Below are 20,879 nucleotides of genomic sequence, written 5' to 3' on the forward strand. Positions count from 1 at the left end.
TTAGCGTTTATTAACATCTAAAATATTTTCAGATGATCAGTTGGAATTTCACCAATTTGGATTACCTTGATAATGTTGTGTTGACATATATTTTCAAAGATATTATTAATTTTAATAATATAGTTTATATGTATATATATATATATATATATATATATATATACATACATGTGTGTGTGTGTGTGTGTGTGTGTGTGTGTGTGTGTTAATGCAGTTGAAACAATTGTTGGATTTTTAAGGTGTGATCTAAAATAAAGATATGATTTTCTTCATACATTCTATTTGTAGTTATATATATATATATATATATATATATATATATATATATAGTATATTACATATAATATCTTACTTTATTAATATGTTGCTGATATTTTGTGATTTCATCCTGAAGTTGTCTTGCATTAACCGTTTCTTTTGGCGCTGATTGAGCACATATTTTCATCTGCAGAATTTCTTGTTGTAATGAGGCCAAGTCTGCATTGCACTGTTTCCATTGACACCTTACATGTTTGTTGACCCTTTCTAATTTCTGTTGTAGCTGACATGAGTTCTGTACTGTCAGAAAATAAGAAAGCAAGGAGTAAGCTGATAAAGGATATAGCAAAACAATAACTTATTTCATTTTTAAAAAATTTCTTTTCTTTTCTTCTCACAATTTATAAACAATTGCATCATTGGTTAGGATCAATCAGTGATTCACTGTAACAGTGTGAGGGACAGGGGAATACCTTACCCACCATAAAAATCTTGTCCATAAAGTACTATTTATACAGCTGTCCCATCACTGTTTATATCATGTATCAATATAAGTCTGAGTAAGATGCACACACAGAAAATGCACGTATACATATAATCACATGAGGAGAGGTATGAAATAAGGGCTGATACAGATCTCTCTCCAAAGAGCATTGGTAAAATCTATCTATTAGAACAACAGAACAAAAAGATGGACCAATTCACTGAGAAGATAGCACATAGGTACTTGGCATGTAAGACGCAAACTACAGAAAGGATTGATCATGTCAAGAGCTTGGCATGGAGCACTGACAAGTTTATGGCATCCCACTTTGAAGGATCCACCCATACAATCCAAGAATAAGAGATCCCCACCAATACATACAGCATACAAAGGCAAAAAACATTGACAGACAACAAATGTAGGCTTTGCAAGACTAAGACTGAAGACATCAACCACATTATTGCCAACTGTGAGAGAACATTTTCCAGATATTATCATTACCATGAGGTATGATGCAGTGAGAAGAACAGTCTGGAACAGGATAGCAAAAACAAAAGAAGTACCTACAAATGAAGTGGACTATATTGAGACCAATGAGTCAAAAGAATATTGGTGGAACTTAAAAATGAAAACACCTACCAAGTTAAATGGTCAGATATTGCGTGGAACTGCAAAGAAAAGATATGTTCTGTTGTGGAAATCAGTTGCCCTCTGGACACAAATGTGGTTAGAAAAATACAAGAGAAAGAGGTCATTTATGGACCATTGGTAAGGAGTTCACAAATCCAGTATCCAAGACACACTTTCAGCTTCATACCTATTATTATTGGAATAACAGGACACATACCAGCCTGTCTGGAGAAAAGTATAGCTGAACTTGGGATCTTGGGGAGAGAATGCAAATCCTTAATTCATACTCCACAAATTATCATATCTGGGACTATAAAAATCTGCAAGAACTTCTTGAGATTTAAAGGATGATGGTTAAAATAAGATACTTTCCTTCACAACCTTGCTACTGAGTAGGTGACCTGAAAAATTTAGTCTAAAATTAAAAGCAGGTAGGAAGGAAGGAAGGAAGGAGAGAGGGGGCAGGAAGGGAAGCAGGACCTGCCTGCCTATGCTGTATAAACAGAACACCAAGAACTTGTGGACATCTTACAAGTGATCTGGGATATGTTTCAACAGGTTCAGAACCTTAATTTGAATGACAGGCCATACAACAGCAACATAAGTAGAGAATCCATTAGATTAAAGTTAGCAGTTTTAAACAAATTAGCAAACAAATATTTGATGACCATTCAGTCTAGAGGCATGAAAACAACCTATGAAACCATTAATCTTTTTGATGTCTCAAATATTACATTACTAGCATATGACAAAGAGCTGAAGCTATGCAATCAAAATTCAAGCAGAATCCTGAACTAACATGGGCACATAACTTAAAAAATATAATTCTATTTCTGTGAAAAAGTATCTCACAGATCATTGTAGTTAGGAAATGTAACAAAGAGAACAACTTCACACATCAGGAAGACTTCCAAAAAAAGGCCAGAGAGGCAATTTGATGATACAAGATTCAAAAACCTAAACTCTGAAGTGCACCAGCTGAAACAACTCACAGCTATGGCTGAAAAACTAAAGTATAAATCTACAAAACATAAATGGTAAATGCTGAATAATTATTTGCTAGAGATCCCAAGTCAGTTTATTGCAGTTTCAATGCAAGAGGCTCAATCTCTGTGAAAGACACTCAACAAAAGATCAGATTGAGGGTTACTGGAGATCGGTATAGGAAACAATTGATCAATTTAACAAACAAGTTGTATGGCTAAAAGAACTTGAGCAGGACTACTTCAGATATGTCCAGCAAAAGCAATATGAAATAGATGGTGAAATACTGGAAACGGTTCCACAGAAAATGTCAAACAGGAAATCTCCAGGCTCCATAACCTCATAACAGGCTACTAGCTGAAGAATTTCACCTTTTATAGGTGAGATCTTATACAGTTGTATGGAGAAAATATAAAGTGTATACAAAAATTGCCCCAATAGTTATCAACTGCAACTCTCTCCTCATCTTCAAGAATAGTCAAACTACCCTGCCAGAACATTATGTACAAATTATACACTGGGTGCCTCAATCTGTTCTTGCAGGATTATTGTTCTACCAACAACATTATTGCACCTGAGCAAGCTGGAAGAAAGAAGGAGGTGTGGGGCTATATATAGCAGCTACTAATTAACAAAGAGATTTAGGAAAAAATTGCAGGAACTTAACTGTAGCATGGCTGGACTAACAGAAGGCTTTTAATACTATCCCACATAGTTGGATTATCAGGACCTTACAGTTAGCCAAAGTCCCTCAACCATTAGTGAGTGATATTGAATGCCTTACCAAGACTTAGTACTCCACTTTGCTCCTTAGAAATGGTAAGGAGCAAATTGAGTCAGATAACATTCACTACCAAAATGGTATCTTTCAGAGTGATAACCTGTCAGTGTTGCTCTTTGTCCTCTCATTAAAATCCACTATCATACTTCTCAGAAAATATAGTGGCCATAGAAAGTATCTTACATCTTTTCTTTGTCAACAACCTGAAACTGTATATCCAAATATCAACAATATAAAAAAAACAACAGGACCTCATCACCCAATTTTTCCACAGATATTAGAATGAAATTTAGTGAGTCTAAATGTACATTTTTGACAATGAAATGTAGAAATGTTGCACCCTCCTCTGAAAACCTAAAAATGACAATACAATCTCTACAGTCAGGTGATAACTATAGATATCTTGGACAAGATGAGAATATCAGATATGATGGATCCATAAATAAGGAGAGGACCAGGAATGAATACCTCAGGAGAGTAAAGGGAATATGATCATCAGAACTCTCAGCTTACAACAAGCACATTGCCCTCAACACCTTTGCAATACCTCACCTCATGCCTATGAACTAATTACAGCAAAAACTCAATGAGATACATGTTTGAACTCGCAAGCTGCTCAGTATTACTGGAAACTTCAATATCAATGGAAATGTAGACAGGCTATATTGCCCATGCAAGGATGGTGGTCATGGCCTCAAATCTGTATTGATGTCTATGAAGCACATATTGTGACACTGAAACAACATTTGCAGCAGAGGAAAGAGACTAGTAATTATCTTGCTACCATAAAATCAATAATATAACTAGGATAGCTAATGAACTTGAGGAGAGGTTTGAAATAAGAGCTGATACAGATCTCTCCCCAAGGAGCATTGGTAAAATCTATTTGTCAGAACAAAAAAAAAAAATTATCAGTTTACATGGGTACTTGGCATGTAAGCACTATCAAGTTTATGACCCCACTTCAAAAGCTGCCTCCATGCAATTCAAGAACAAGAGATCCCCAAGTACCTGCAGCATAAAAACCAGAAAACGTTAAGAGACAACAAATGTAGGCTTTGCATACCAAGACTGAAGATATTAACCACATTATTGCCAACTGTGAGAGAATGTCTTTCAGATATTATCCCACCATGAGGCATGATGTGACCAGAATGATTTGGAACAGAACAACAAAAAGGAAAACACCACCAGATGAAGTTGACTATATTGAGACCAATGGGCCAAAAGAATATTGGTGGAGCTTAAAAATTAAAACAGCTACCAAGTTAAAACACAACTGGCCAGATATTGTTGTGTGGGATCACAAGGAGTAGATGACAATGGACTGAGATGTCTAGCAATATGAGGTTCTTGAGAAGACCTTCCCACATCAGTGAAACTGAGTTCTAGAAACACTGTGTTCCACCCACATGTTACAATAAAACTTTTCCCACACTCTACCACAACAAACCAAACTACATCTCTTCTCTTCCTCACATTTCCTTTTTAACATGCACAATGCTTATCCTTATCTTCTCCACCATCTCTCTCCTGCTCTCTTTTGCACTCTCACTCTCTTGCACTCTCTCTCTCTCCCTCTGACCGGTTTACCATGTAAACCTGTTTCTGTCCTCATTCTTGATCACTCTCTCTCTCTCTCTCTCTCTCTCTCTCTCTCTCTCTCTCTCTCTCTCTCTCTCTCTCACACACACACACACACAAGGTAATCATGTATCTCCTCTACAGCATGACACCTGTTTCTGTCTTTCTATCACACTCTAATCTTTCATCATCTGATGCAAGATCACTTCTTCCAATGCCCCCTCCCCTCTCAAAGGATTATTGTCTTGCAAATTACTTGGTGACCCTGCCAGTGCTGGTGCCATATAAAAAGCATCCAGTCCATACTGTAAAGTGGTTGGCATTTGGAAGGGCATCCAGCTGTAAAAAAACCATGCCAAGACTAACTTCACCTCTGATGGTGCCACATAAAATGTACTCAGTCCACTCTATGGGGTGGTTGGTGTTAGGAAGGGCATCCAGCCATAAAAACCATGCCAAAACAGACACTGAAACCTGGTGCAGTCTTCTGCCTAGCCAGCTCTGGTCAAATTGTCCAGCCCATGCCAGCATGGAAAGCGGATGTTAAATGATGCTGATGATGATCACAAGAAGATATGTTCTATTATGGAAATTAGTTGCCCTCTGGATACAAATATGGTTAGAAAAATACAAGAGAAAGAGGACATCTATAGACCATCAATAAGGAATTTGCAAATCCAGTACCCAAGATACACTCTCATCTTCATACCTATTATTATTGGAATAACAGGATACATATCAACCTGTCTGGAGCAAAGTATGGCTGAACTTGGGATCTTGGAGAGAGAACGCAAATCCTTAATTCATGCTCTACAAATTATCATATTAGGAACTATAAAATGTGAAAGACCTTAAGATTTATAGGATGATGGTTAAAACAAGATACTTTCCTTCACAACCTTGTTACTAAGTAGGTGGCCGGTCAAAATTTATTTTAAATTAATAAAGGGAGAGAGAACATACATATATACATTCATGTATGCACACACACACACACACACACACACACACACACACACACACACACACACACACACAGAGCAATGACACAAATTATCATCATCATTTAGCATCTATTTTTCATACTGACATTGGTTGGATGATTTGACAGGATCTGGCAAGCTGCAAGATCACATTAAGCTCCAATGTCAGCTTTGGTATTTCTTATTTGGAAGTCCAGTGGTGATGGAAAGGTGGCAAAGTATGCAGACCTGATGGGTTGGAAGCATATCGTCAGCGACCTGCATGCAGGCGGCCCATGCTAGATATAAAGTTGTCTTCTTGTCACTCAAGACAGTGATAGGATTCGGTTGCTGCATGGGTGTCTGAGCAACTCCATTTGGAGAGGGCACTGTTCACCCGGAGGCCGATGAGGTTCTAGAAAAGGTGAACCAAAAACTGCCTGTCTTTCTATATCTGGTTAGTTTAGTGCAACTAACAGATGCCCACCCTGCGCTTGAAAAACAAAGAGACATTTTTTTTACAAAATCTGGATGGAACTTGAACATATCATGCTGGAATGTGCACACTCTGTTGGATAACAAGAGTGATTGTACGCCTCAAAGACACACTGCTCGCAAGCCGAACCTTTCAGAGACTCGTATAGGTGATGGTCAGCTTGAGGAAGTAGAAGGCGGATACACATTTTTTCGGAAGAGGAGACTGAAGGAGGAGTGCAGAGAAGTTGGTGTTGGCTTTGTAGTTCGATCTGATAGCCTTAAGAAGTTGGAGGAGCTTCCTGTTCCTATAAATTAACATCTAGTGACTCTATGATTGCACCTGAAAGGTAGACAGTTTGCTACTCTAATAAGTGCCTATGCACCTTTAACTAGTTGTGATGAAGATAAAACTATTTTTTAAAACCCAGCTGAGAGCCATACTTAGGAAAATCCCCAATTCTGATGAAGTCATTTTACTGGGGGATGTCAATGCCAGGGTTGGGACAAACTGGAAAACATGGAACTCTCTAGGACGTTTTGGTGTAGGGAAAATGAATAGCAATGGTCTCATGCTGCTGGATCTTTGCGATGAACATGGTGTTTACATCGAAAGCACTCATTTTATGCACAAAGGTGACCACACAACAATGTGGATGCATCCAAGATCTAAAGATTATGTCATCATCCGCAAACATCACATCTATGACATTTGTAATGTCAAGTCCTTTCACACTCTAGTGCTAGCAAAGTTCTGGATAATGATTAGAGTGAAAGAGAGAAGAGGGCTAGCTGGCATTCCTTGGCATCTGAATGTCCACAAGATATATGATGCTGTGTTGAGGAAAGCGCTTCAGACTCGCTTGTCCAGCATTGAAAATACTACAATATAGGAAGATTTTTGAGACCAGGTTCTTAAATGTGCTGCTGAAACCCTGGGATATGCTACTGCCAGACACAGAAACTGGTTTGATGAAAATGATGCTGAAGTTCAGTGACTATTGGTTGTAAAGCCCACAATGTATTGCTGCACAGAGGACTTTCAGCTGTGCAACAAAATCTAGCACTATAGTAGTGTAAAATCACTACTGCAGCAATCTCTCAGGAAAATGCAGAACATTTGGTGGGAGGATGTTGCTCGTGATGTTCAGGTTGCTGCTGATGCAAATGACAGCAAGAAGCTTTACCATCTTATGAAGCAAGTTTATGGGCCTAAGAGCTCTGCATCAGCTCCTTTGCATTCCAAGGAGTCTTCTACTCTATTTATTAAATCAATAGAAATTACAGGTCTCTGAACTCCTGAACCATGAGTCAGTTGTGGATGAAATAGTGATTGATACTATACAACAAAGACTTATCATTGGCTCCTTAAATTCCATGCCATCAATAGACAGCAATAAGTATTTACATTATTTGCATTATTTACATTATTTACATTCAACAGATATTTGTCCTCATCTTGTATGCTGTTAACACTTCTTCAGGTGTCTTGGGGAAATTTCGAACCTGGGTTCTCATTCCTAGGGTATATTTTTCGATGTTATTATTGTTACTATTATTATTATTATTCTTGTTCAGGTCACTGCTTGGAATCGAACTCGGAATCTTGGGATGGGATGGAGGCTTGGGTCAATGTTGGTGGTGGCATGGCAGGACCCATTCCTGTAGAGAATGGTGTCAAGCAGGGTGACATGCTTGCCCCAAATCTCTTTTCTTTGTACTTTGCTGCTGCTTTTACTCATGCTTTTGCTAAGGTTAGCTCTCTGGGAATATATGTCAGGTATCAATCTTCTGGCCACCTCTTTAATCTGCACCAATTTGCTGCCAAATCAAAAGTTTTCCAGTCTATTATTCGTGACCTCCTTTATGCAGATGACTGTGACTTAGTCACTCATACAGTGGATGACATGCAAATACTTATGGATTGTATTTCTGCTTCTTATAAGGCATTTGGACTCAGCATTAGCCTGGACAAGACTGTTGTAATGTTCCAGCCTGCATCAGGAAATCCATATGTGAAACCAGCCATCTTGGTTGAAGTAACAATTCTGAAGGTAGTAGACAAGTTTGTCTACCTGGGCAGCACACTCAGCCGTTCTTGCTCCCTGGATGAGGAAATATCTTTCAGGTTGCAGAGAGCAACTAATTCCTTCCGGTCTCTTCAGTCTCGTGTCTGGTCCCAGCATGGCATCACAAGGCAAACAAAAATTGCTGTGTACCGTGCATGTGTACTGACATCGGTCCTTTACTCTTGTGAGACATGGACCCTTTACAAACGTCATGTAAAGGTCTTTAAATACTTTTGTAGGATACGACCGTGCAAACCAAAGGAAATGGCGATGAACGGGAGAGACTCCTTTAAACGCGTTGCACGGTCGAACACAAAACATGTAATATAACATATGAAGGGCTCACATATGTGAGATGCGAGCAAGTGCCAGTAAAGGAAAGAGAGAGTGACAGAGATAACCATTAGATATATATAGAGAGTAGGTTTATTAGCATAGTGAACAGTGTGTCTGTGTGTGTGCATGTATGCGGCAATATAAACAATACAATGTGTAAGACAGACCGTCGTATAAAGAATATGTATACAACAATGTGTGTGTGTGAGAATACAAGTAACACAATACATAAGACAGGCCTTCGTGTACAAGAGTGTGTATACAACAATATGTGTGTGCGTGTGACTGAGAAATACAGAGTATAGAATAAGTGTCTGTAACAATGACTATAAGAGTCCTAAACACAAGATAGAGAAATACCAGTTCATAGAAGAGTTACACATGGGATTGAATGTCTGTACAAGAAGTTGTAGCCGAAGAGCAGAGCTGTGGTGTCACATGTTGTGTGTGAAGTTGAGCGTTGATGCTGTGACCGGTTACTTGGTACAGAAGATTCTTGCAGGTCGTTCTGGCTGTTAACTCGAGGTGGAAACAATCCACTCAAACAGTGTTGAGATGAAACCGCATTTGCTGTTGTTGGTGTGTACTCTAGTGGTGGTGTTGCTGGCGACGACATTGTGGTAGACAGTAGATCGGTGGTGGTGTTGGCGTCGTCGCTGGAAACTGGCTGGAGCTGTGTTCTGGTCTGCGACAAGACCTGTGAGAGGTCTGTTGTCGAGACAAACTAGCGTGGATCAAACAGGCTTATTTATAGATGAAAAAGGACTCACCGGAAAAGCAGAAAAACTCTCTCTCATGCGACCTTATTGGAAGGCCACGATTGGACGGTATGCACCCTGGCGCGAAACAGAACTGTTGTCAAATGCCGCGCAAATAAGAACCCATCAGGGTGATGGACACAAGGGTCCAAGCATCCGAAAGCTGATGTTAGCCGCCACGTTATCATTTGTAATTAAATACTGGAGAGAGAGAGGTTTCACTACACTTTCACCAGAGTTGTCTGAGACACATTCTGAATGTTAGCTGGGCCTTGGTAGCACGTGTAGTGAGAGCCAGCAGTGACCTTCATGAAGCAGCGTACCAAGTGACATCGCTGTGTTTACTTTGCAAGTTATGAAATTTGTGCTTTTGGGATCATATGTATGCTGTAGTCTGTGATTTTATCATGGACAGGAACAAAGAGCCAAATTTTGCATTAAGTTTGAGAAGTCAGCTACAGAGACACTGAGCATGCTTTGGCAATGGGTCATACACAATGTTTCAAGTGACATAGGCACTTCAAAAGTGGAAGAACATCCCTGGAAGATAATGAGCAATCTGGAAGACCTGCCAACAGCGTAACCCCCAGAAGTGACCTTCATAAGGCAGTGTGCCGAGTAACATTGCTGTGTTTACTTTGCAAGTTGTGAAATTTTGTGTTTTTGTGATTATTTGCATGCTGCAGTCTCAAATTTTTGTCATGGACAGGAAGTTGGAACAAAGAGCATTAAACTTGGGAAATCCACTACAGAGTCATTGGGCATGCTTCAGCAAGCTTATGGTGATGAAACAATAGGTCATATGCAAAGTTTCAAGTAGTATAGGCACTTCAAAAGCAGAACATGCCTGGAAGACAACGAGCAATCTGGAAGACAATGAGCAATCTGGAAGATCTTCCACCAGCATCATCCCTGAAAATGTGGAGAAAATTCATCAGCTTGTGCATGACGATCATCAGAGGAAGATCAACAATGTTTTGAAACATTTGAGGTAGGACATTCGGCAAAAGCAGCCAGATCTGTGGAGCATGAAGAATTGGATTCTTCACAATGACAATGCATCCTGTCACCGAGCTCTTCTCACTCACAAGTTTCTCGCCAAAAATAATGTGGTATTGCCTCTGCACCTACCCTATTCATCATATTCAGCACCTGTAGACTTCCATCTCTTCCCCAAGATGAAAATGCAGCTCAAAGATCACCGTTTTAACACCATTGTTGAGATCCAGAGTGAATCGTAGAAGGTCCTCAACTTGCATACAGAAAATGACTTCCATGCCAGATTCCAAAAGTGGCAGGAATGCTGGGATCAGTGTATTGCTGCACAAGGTAACTATTTCAAAGGAGACGATGTTAAAACTTAGGTGGATAAGTTACTTTTTTATTAAACAACAAGTTCAGGAACATTTTGACAGCACCTCGTATGTATGTATACATGCATGAATGCATGTATATATGTAAAAATTTATAAAGCAAGAAGATGGAATGAACAAGCTTTAATTACAAAGCACAATAATTGTTTCTGCTGTTAGTTGTCGAGTTTTCCATATCATACTATTACATAAATTATTCTATAAGTGATTATATAAAAAAATATGATACAACTGCAACTGTGTACCTGAACGTCATCAGTGAGTGGCTTTGATAGCAATGCTGAATTGTGTTCAGTTTCCCATCATTTTCTAAGCCTTTGCATAACTAGCATTTTCTCTTTACTAAGCAGCTTATAGATTCAAGGTGACATAAGTTATAAAAATACCAATGGCAATAAAAAATAAAAATGAATTACAAAACAAATAGACCACAATTAGTTAATGGAAATAAAAATCAAAAGTATAAATATAAATAAAAAACAACATTCTATTTTTGTTTATTCTATTGTAAGTTTTTATATCAGGATATAGACTAGAAGTATCCATTATCTTTATTGTCTGTAACTGTTTTTCATCAAATGAACCATGACCATCACTTGTCTGCCAGTTCACTCATAAAACTTAATTTCAGGTATCCTGGTATCCATGATAGTCGTTTAATAGTCATTAAGATTCTTATTATGTATGAAGAGATTTATTTGCCTACACCCATGTACACATACATATATATGTACATTCACTCCATGTATACATAGAAATATTTATATATAAATAGAAACACAAACGCAACCATATGGACATATATATATTTATATATATATATATATATCTATTGACACAAGTGAAATCATTGTCGTGGCCAATGACAGTACCTCCTGATTGGCACCTGTGCCAGTGGAAATGTTAAAAGCACCATTCGAGCGTGATCGTTCCCAGGGCCATTGACTGGCTCCCTTGCCGATGGCATGTAAAAAGCAACATTCGAGTGTTGCCAGTGTCACCTGACTGGCTTCTGTGCCAGTGACATGTAAAAAACACCATTTGAGCGTGGTCGTTGCCAGTACCACCAGACTGGCTCCTGTGCAGGTGGCCTGTAAAAAGCACCATTTGAGCATGGCTGATACCAGTACTGCCTGACTGGCCCTCATACCGGTGGCATGTAAAAGCACCCACTACACTCTCTATGAGTGGTTGGTGTTAGGAAGGGCATCCAGCTGTAGAAACTTTGCTAGATCAGATTGGAGCCTGGTGCAGCCTTCTGGCTTGCCAGCCCTCAGTCAAACTGTCCAACCCATGCCAGCATGGAAAGCGGACGTTAAATTACAACAATGATGATATATACATACATATATATATATATATATATATATATATATATACACACACACACACACACACACACACACAGTCATTGCGTCGTTTTTGGGAATTTCTGCTACCCTGTTATGTAAGTTTGTCTTTGGCTTGTTACCTGTTTTATATCATTTTGTTAATTTGTGAATCGAATTGTTGTCCGTTGTAGGACAGTAATTTTCACCCTACAGGGTAGAAATTATATTGCGGAACACTGTTTAAAAAATATTTTGCGAATTATTTGTGAAATATTATTTTTTTACCTGTTGACGGGTTGTGAATTTTCTGTTAATTTGTCATTTTTGGCAAAGTTTTTTTTAAAAATAAAACTGTCATGGAATTCAACATTGAATCCAACCAAGACTTTCCCAAGATGGGAAAAGTAAATGAAAGTCAAAATGCAAGTTCAAACAATATACAAAAGGAAAAGGCAAAGCAAAGCTTTTCAGATGCGGCGGGCAGCAACGTCACTGAACTAGAAGCTAAAATGGAACAACTATTAAAGTTTCACAATTTGATTAAAAAGAGTGACGACCATACAAGACTGTTGCCGCCCCCTGAAACACTACAGCCAATAAATGCATATACTGTAGTGTATAAAATATATAACATGAAAGAGAAGGGGATCATGGAGGCAAAAAAGGAGATAGTAGAGAGGTGCTTGGCACCCATATGGAATTTAATATGCTACGTTAGCCATGGAACGAGAAGCGCGACTGTTGAGGCACAGTTCCAAACGGCTGATGTAGCTAAGGAAGTCTCAACTAAGACCCTCAAGAATGCTACCCACATACTTGGGCTGCAGAACAGCAAAAGTAACAATAGATAAAATACTGGCAGGCTATGAAGTTATGTGGGTAGCAGCAGCCGTAATATATGACGTCGAAGAAGCCATAACAATTTTGAAAATGACAAAGAAGGAGGTGGTAAACTGGAAAGGCTAAAGTTTAGAAATGGTCATACAGGCCTCAAATGAGACCCTTGGAAAATTTGCGAGATAGGGTGTTTGTAGGGGAGGGGCAAACCATAAGAGTAGCCATTGAGGGAGGTAGGACTCGTTGCTCCAAATGTGGAGAAAAGGGCCACATCCGCTCGATGTGCACCAAAAAGAAAGTCAACGAAGTCCCTCCTCAAAAAGTTGAAAAGAAAACAGAGAAGAAAACTAATGAGGATACAGAGAAGCCACAGAAACCAAAGACTACTTCAGAAGGAAAAGCAATGGAAGAAACGAAAGAAATAAATGGGGCAATGGCCAACACCTCTATTACCTCCGCAAGTGTAATCGGTCCTTCACAGCATTTCACCTCACATGCCGAGAGTCTTACACGGATCACAAATATGTGACGTGTGAGATACATATAGATGTCATAGACAGGGACCCGGGTGCTGGAAGATGAACAAGTCTATTTTGACTTGTCAAGCCTTCTGTGCCTGGATTAAGGAAATAGTACAGAGGGCATTATGTGGCGCCATCATTAACAATAGATGGTAGCACGCCCTCAAGAGAGCCATCCGTTTAGAATCTTTTAGATTTAGCAACCAGCTAAGTTTAGATAGATCTAGAATAGAAAGGGAACTAGTCAAGAATTTAGATGAGGCTTTGGAATCTGTCTCTGCAGACAGAGTGCTGGCAGCGAGAACGGTCCTGTACTGTCACCTCAGAGCCAAACATGAAGGCTGTAGGCTTAGAGCTAAACTATGTGCAGTGGGCCGAGAAGGTATTAACATTGCTGGATGGGCCCATCGTGTGGAGTGTCAGAAGGGCAAAAAGCCTCTATAAAGTCTTTAACTGACGAGCAAGGGCACAAGATCTATGAACAGGAAAAGCTGCAGAAAGCCTTTCACCAGCATTTCACCCAGGTGTTTGGGCAGGGTGGCGAGCTTGAGTGTAGGGAGGCCCTAAAGGGCTTCCTTGCTGGTGGGCTGCGACTCTCGGCACGTGAGGTGAAATGCTGTGAAGGACTGATTACACTTGCGGAGGTAATAGAGGTGTTGGCCGAGTGTGCCGGGGACAAATCACTGGGGCTGGATGGTCTGCCCTGTGAGTTTTATCGTAGCATGCTGGCAGGCGTCTACACAAACTGGCAACAGAATGGGAGGATTCCCAACTCTGTGAGTCGGGGAGTGGTGATGCTGATCCAGAAGGACCCGAGCAAGGGGGGACAGTATAAGTAATTACAGGCCCATAACTCTACTCAATGTAGAGTTAACGATTTTGGCCAAGGTGTTAGCAAAAAGGTTGACGTATGTCGTGGAGAAGCTTGTAGGGAAGGTGCAAACATGCGCCATTCGGGGCAGGTTGATCCAGGACAATCTTCACCTTATATGCTACACCTTAGACAGGGTGGGTAAATTAACTGGCAAAGGTGGGGCAACGGTCCATTTAGACCAGAGTAAAGCGTTTGATAGGGTAGACCACCAATACCTGGCAGTGGTTCTCGAAGTGGCTGGGCTGGGACCGGACTTCTGTAGGTGAATCTCTGCAATGTATAGCGGCATCCAATCCACTGTTCAGGTAAACAGCTACCTGTCGGAGCCATTTTTGATCATGTACTCAGTTCATCAAGGGTGTCCCGTCCCCGCTTCTGTACATTTTGGCTCTTGAGCCCTTACTGAGGAAGTTGGGGAATTTGGGACACACCCCCAATGAAATTGGATGTGGCAAGTCAGTCTCTGCTTATGCGGATGACATCACCATCATCGTGTCCAATGAGGCTCAGCTACCTTGTGTAGAGGACACCATCAATGGGTACGAGGCGGTGGCAGGAGCAAAGGTTAACAAGGACAAGTCCATTGGCTTGTGCCTCAGCACCTGGAGGAGCAAGCCGGTATCATCCAGTGTCGTGGGTCACTGGACAGATGGTCCTGTTAAGTTGCTTGGAGTTTGGTTTGGACCAGACTCCCAAACGGAGAAGAATTGGAGCAAGGTGGCAGACAGGGTGGAAGCTCTAGTTCGGACCTGGTCTGGACAGGCTCTATCCCTGAAAGGAAGGGCGGAAGTGGTACAGGTGTTTATTGCATCTGTAATCACCTACTGCCTAACCGTTGTCCCTTGTCCCGACTTGTGGCTAAACAAGTTGGAGCACTTCCTTTTCTGCTTATTGTGGAAGGGAGGAAAGCCACTTGTAAGGTGCTCTGTCTGCTGCCAGGAACCGCTAAAGGGTGGGTTAGGGATGCCCTGGCCTATGATGCGCAAACATGCATTGAGGTCGAGACATCTCTGGCACTACCTGGAGGGTGACAAGGTGTGGAATCCACTTGTAGAGGAATTCTTTCCATGACCAGCCTCTTTGGAGAGATTTAAACCCGGTTTTATTAAAAGACGCAATCTGACAGAATAGCAAAAGGAGTGTTGACAGGCACTCATGCTGATCCACAAGACAGGCAAGGCCGGCAGTGGGAATACCACCTTGGTTTTGTATAGAGGGCTGGTAGAGTTTAAAAATGATGATGTCCTAGGTGGGGCTCTGGGGTTCAATGAGTACCAACTTACCAACCTGTTCCGAAAGACTTTCAGGCCAAGGTATTTGGATAATTATCAAAAATCCCTGACCTGGCAGTGCTACAGGAACGCTTTACCTGTTTGCGATAAGTTATCCAGGCATGGAATGTCAGTGTCACCAGCATGTCCAAGATGTAGGCTGGATGATGAAACCGTCCAGCACACTTTTGTACACTGCTGGAAGCTTTCAGGCTTGATAATTTACGTTGAACATGTGTTGTCATACCTAGGCAGAGTACAGCTATCAGCTGTACTCTATAATAAAGATTGTGCCACCCACTGGACTCTCAAAGGAAGGTGGGGCATGTTTTCTCCTTACAGTGGCAGTGTTGAAAGTGTGTGTTTGGAAGACAAGACTGCAAGGACTCGTGACGGGAACCTTCATCTCTGGCCCTGGATTGCTCACTTCAGATATCACCTGAAGAGCAAGATAGGGCTAGAGAGGAAACGACTGTTGCAAAGTGTGTTTGAGAAAAGATGGAAGGCTGTGGTAAGAAAGGTGGGTGCAAGTGACCCGGCTTAATCTCCATGGAGAAAGATAAAGGTGTAGTCGCTGGGCTTTTCGCTCATCAGGGTGAATCCCACCTAGCTAAAAATTATTAAAAAGAAATATATTAATTTGTATAATCATCAACATTTTAAAATTAGGTTTCATTTGAACTCACATTAACATTTATCTGTTTGTTCTGTCTTGTTTGTCCGTTCTGTGTTAGATAATTATTATCTTAATAAAGAAAATATCTCTAGCAGACGAGGTCTTTTTGCGTTGTGAATCGAGATTTTGCTGCTACCAAGTTATGTGAGTTCGTTCCATTGTGTTTTTGTCTGTTATTATATTTTTGTTTCTGGTGTGCTTTGACTTGAATTGAACTGTTGTCCTTTGTGGAACAGTAATTTTCGCCCTACAGGGCAGAAAATTCTGTTTTGGAATTTACTGTGAAAAAAAAATTATTGCTGAACTGTCTTTTTCTTTACCCGTTGCTGGGTATTGAATTTGTTTGTTATTTTTGTCATTTTTGGCTAAGTAATAACATGTTTACAATGGAATTTAATATTACATCTAAAAAATATTTTCCTGCAATGGGAAAGGATAATAGCGGTGAAAATGAATGAGAAATTGAAAAACAGGCAAAGGAAAGACCAAGTTTTTCTGCTGCGGTGGGCAGCAATATGATGGAAATGGAAGTGAAAATGGAACAATTGTTTAAGTTCCATAGCTTGATTAAAAAAATGGTAGCGATATGGAACTACTGCCTCCTCCAGAGACAGTGCAAGCATTAAACGCAAGAACGGTTGTCTACAAAATTTACAATTTAAAGGAGAAACGAATTATGGATGCAAAATTGATGTCGTAGAAAGATGTTTGTTCCCAATATGGAACCAAATAACCTACGTTGGCTGGAGGATGAGAAACACAATGGTAGAAGCACAATTTGAAACAGCCACCATAGCAAAGGAAGTCTCCACAAAAACCTTGTGAAACGAAAAAATAATTCTGCTACCCATATACCTGGGTCGCAGAACAGCCAAAATTACCATGGATGAGATTCCGGCTGGTTATGAGGTTATGTGGGTAGCAGCAGCTGTCATCTACAACGTGGAGGAGGCAGTGACAATTTTGCAATTGAAAAAGCATTAAGTCGTGAACTGGAAAGGTCAGACCCTAGAGATGGTTGTACAAGCGTCAAATGAAACTATAGAAAAATTGCCCGATAGGGTGTTTGTAGGGGAGGGGCTAACAATGAGAGTAGCCGTTGAGGGACGTAGGCCCCGTTGCTTCAGATATGGAGAAAAGGGCCACGTTTACTCAAAGTGTGAGAAAAAGAAAACCAATGAAGCCCCCTCCCCAAAAGGCTATGTAAGTAGTCAAAGAAAAAAATGAAAAGCAAGACAATGCAGTAGAAAAGAGAGAGGGAGTAACAGCAGAGAGTGCAGTGAAAAAGACAGAGAAAAACGCTGTAATGGAATTCACTACAGTGTCACACAAAAGAAAAAATGCCCAAGTCCCAGACTCCCCTCGCCAAACAAAAAAATCCATAAAACATACGGCAGATGCACAAAACAAAATTCCCCAAACCAACCCCACAGTGAAACCTTTCACCAAATCCCACTCCAAAACCCAAGAAAAAATTGTTTCCTTCTCGGAAAAAAACAGTGTGTTGAACACAGTCATAAGAGCGCATCATAAGGTGCGAGTTTTTAAAATAACAAAAGACACGCCCCCAGATATTAGACTTGCTAAAATGGACGCAGGCCTATTTTCAGAGCTGAAGGAAAGGTATCCAGAAGATATCAAGGATCTCAGCTCCGAAATGGCCGAAAAAATTACTATTAAGCCCAGTGACTATACCAATGACAGAAAAGGATGGATAGGTAGCTGAATTTGTGCAGCCCCTCTTCAAATTCAAACTGTAAGTTCTTCCTTTTACCATTTTTTAAGGTTATGGTAAGAACGGTGAGTGCAACTGATCCTGCTTAATCCTTCATGGGAAAAGGAAAAGGTGTAGTTGCTTTGCTTTTTAGTCCATCAGGTTAAAGTCCAAAAAAAAGGCAAAATTTTCATTTTTATATATCATTCATAATTTTTAAACCTAGGTTTCATTCAAACTCACAATAACGATAATTGTTTGTATTGTCCTGTTTTGTCCCCTCAATGTATGATTATATTTATCATAATAAAAAATTCATTTCTAGCAGATGAGGTGTCCAGTATTGAAGAAAGACTAGCAATAGCCCAAAATCAGACTGGTATGTTGGTCCCATCACTAGAAGATGGTAGGGGTTCATTTCCCTGTTCACAATATATTGAATGCAGGTGTGCATTGTTTACCAGCTAGAGGGGATGTCCTCTTGGTGTTAAAAAAAATCACAGTAAAGTCCATTCAAACAGAACAGACATGTTGGAGTGGCTATGAACATTAACTGGTAGTACAACTACTGCATTCATCTCTTAGAGAGTTTTTAGAACTAGCTTTTTTACTTATATATATATATATATATATATATATATATATGACACGAACATTTCTGTAGTGGACAGATGGCACAGGGGCCAAGCCTCAGACGAATTTTAAAGATGGGCAATGTTGATTGAATATTTGTCACATCATACAGAAGATATAGAGCTCCTTGGCGGAGGTAAAAATAATATACTGTATTGTGTGTGTGTGTGTGTGTGTGTGTGTGTGTGTGTGTGTGTGTGTGTGTGTTTGCACATGTGTATATTGTAGCATGGGAAGTAGAATTTATCTTTTTTTTTCTTTTACTACTGTGTTGTTCTTACAGTTGCATTCATTTAAGTTTTGTGATAATACAGGGCTACAACAGTCCTCTTAGTCTGAATGTAGCTTGTAAAGTGATTAAGTTATTTTAAGATTAATCAATAATGTGTTGTATATTATAAATTTTTTCAATCAAAGCTAATCAAATATGCTGAATGCTCTACAATTTGTAACTATCAAATCTCAATGGACTTCAATAAAAGTTGGTTTTGTCAATGAAGTAGAAAAGTGTACTGATTTGAAACTGATATACATACAAATATTTAATTAAGTCATATACACACTATTTTACATAGCTTAAAAAAACAAACAAACAAGACTTTTATGTATAGATAATAAATATTAATACATAAGTATTTTTAGAATTTTAATGATATACATTTTTCTCTGCTTAAATAAACTTTAAATCAGCTTTCTTTTAAATACAATTATATTTATTTGAAGTCCATTTTCATTTTTGATATAATAATTTAAAAGAAAATTTTATATATCAAAAGCTACCTAATACAGGATACACATATATATACATTTCAACATGTTTTTCAAAATTCCTCAATAGTTCTACAAAAAATGTCTAAGCTACAACATGATCTCTACAGTCGAAACCCAAACATTACTTATAATGTGGGAGCAAATATTATATAGTAATACAATCTACTAGAATTTTACTTAATTGTGAAATAAAAGCTAACTCCTAGCAATTTCAACTGTGTAAAATGAGTCAAAAACTGCATTAAAGTGGGAGTGTCAATCTACTACTCTAATTATCCATCACTTACAATTCTATATGTTTCATACATGCATGCAGAATTCTCAGGAAGAATCAGATACAATGTGTGGCAAGGTTATACCTTTTGTTTACAGTTACAATCAACTTACAGGTTTCTATACAGTTTCCATCTATTCAATTTCACTATATGGCTGTAGAAAGTGATATTTGTCCAAGCTGCCAAGCAGTGGGATTGAACCCAGGAACCTGTAAGTATAACCATGGCTATTTGGCAATACTGTGCCTGCATATGCGTATATATATTATAAACCTTACTTTAACAACAGCAGGAGGTGAAGGTTCTGCTTGACTGAGGGAAAGATCATACTAAAGCACCCTCTATCAGGGCACTTCCACTCTCACCCTTATGAATGCAAACTTGCCCTAGTATCTTGACTGACCACACCGTGAGGAATTGATTTAAGATTTATCACACCCAAATGTGATATATACAATATACAAAGTGGTATCAAAATGTTCCCAGACTAGTTGTGTATGTGTGTGTGTGTGTGAGAGAGAGAGAGAGAGAGAGAGAGAGAGAGAGAGAGAGAGAGAGAGAGAGAATATATACCTGCTTCAGCACAGTTCTGTTCAGTAAATTCCACTGATGCAGTATTGGGGTCATCACAAGGCTATGATGGAAGACACTTGCCCAAGTTTCAAAGCAGAGTGATGAAACCAACAACTACATGTTTGCAATGTGAATTTATTAACCACAGTACCATGTCTGTATGTGTTGACTGAATACCCCACCACTTGACTAGCATTCATTTTATCTACCTCAAAAGAAGTAAACCAGAATACCAGACAATTAGTGATTGAAAATTGAAACACAAGGCACAAAATCAAATAGAGATGGATATTTAGTTTAACATATTGCTGGTTTTTGCCTCTCTACTATCTTTACTGAGGAGGAAGAGGCAGACATGATATTGAAATAAATGAATAAATAAATTAAAAATATAAACAGCTTAAAGAAATGTATTAATAGACATCTCAAGTAGGTAGATTAGTTATGATTTTGTACTGTTGAATAAACACATGTGCTTACACACATGATATGTGTGTGTGTGTGTGTGCGTATATATATATATATATATATATATATATATATATATATATATATATATATATATATATATATATATATATATACATATGAAATATAAGGATAAAATCTATATAAGATTTTATCGAGTAACCAGCATGTAAATCAATTAAGGAAAAAAGTAATACAAGGTATGTAATTTTTTCCTTTATATATAAAAATACATTATAATA

General features: G+C 39.1%; 1 protein-coding gene across 6 annotated transcripts in view; it reads right to left on the reverse strand.

Annotated features, from left to right (window-relative positions):
* The window catches only part of LOC106882261 (coiled-coil domain-containing protein 73), a 295,558-nt gene that overhangs the window by 17,606 nt on the left and 257,073 nt on the right, over positions 1–20,879 (reverse strand). For all 6 annotated transcript variants that reach the window (XM_052976425.2, XM_089341927.1, XM_089341925.1 and 3 more), the window contains one exon: positions 353–558. In XM_052976425.2, coding sequence (XP_052832385.1) covers positions 353–558 — 206 coding nt within the window. The remainder of the gene's footprint in view (positions 1–352; positions 559–20,879) is intronic.

Source organism: Octopus bimaculoides, chromosome 25, assembly GCF_046866305.1.
Source record: "Octopus bimaculoides isolate indiv1 chromosome 25, ASM4686630v1, whole genome shotgun sequence".
NCBI lineage: Eukaryota > Metazoa > Mollusca > Cephalopoda > Octopoda > Octopodidae > Octopus > Octopus bimaculoides.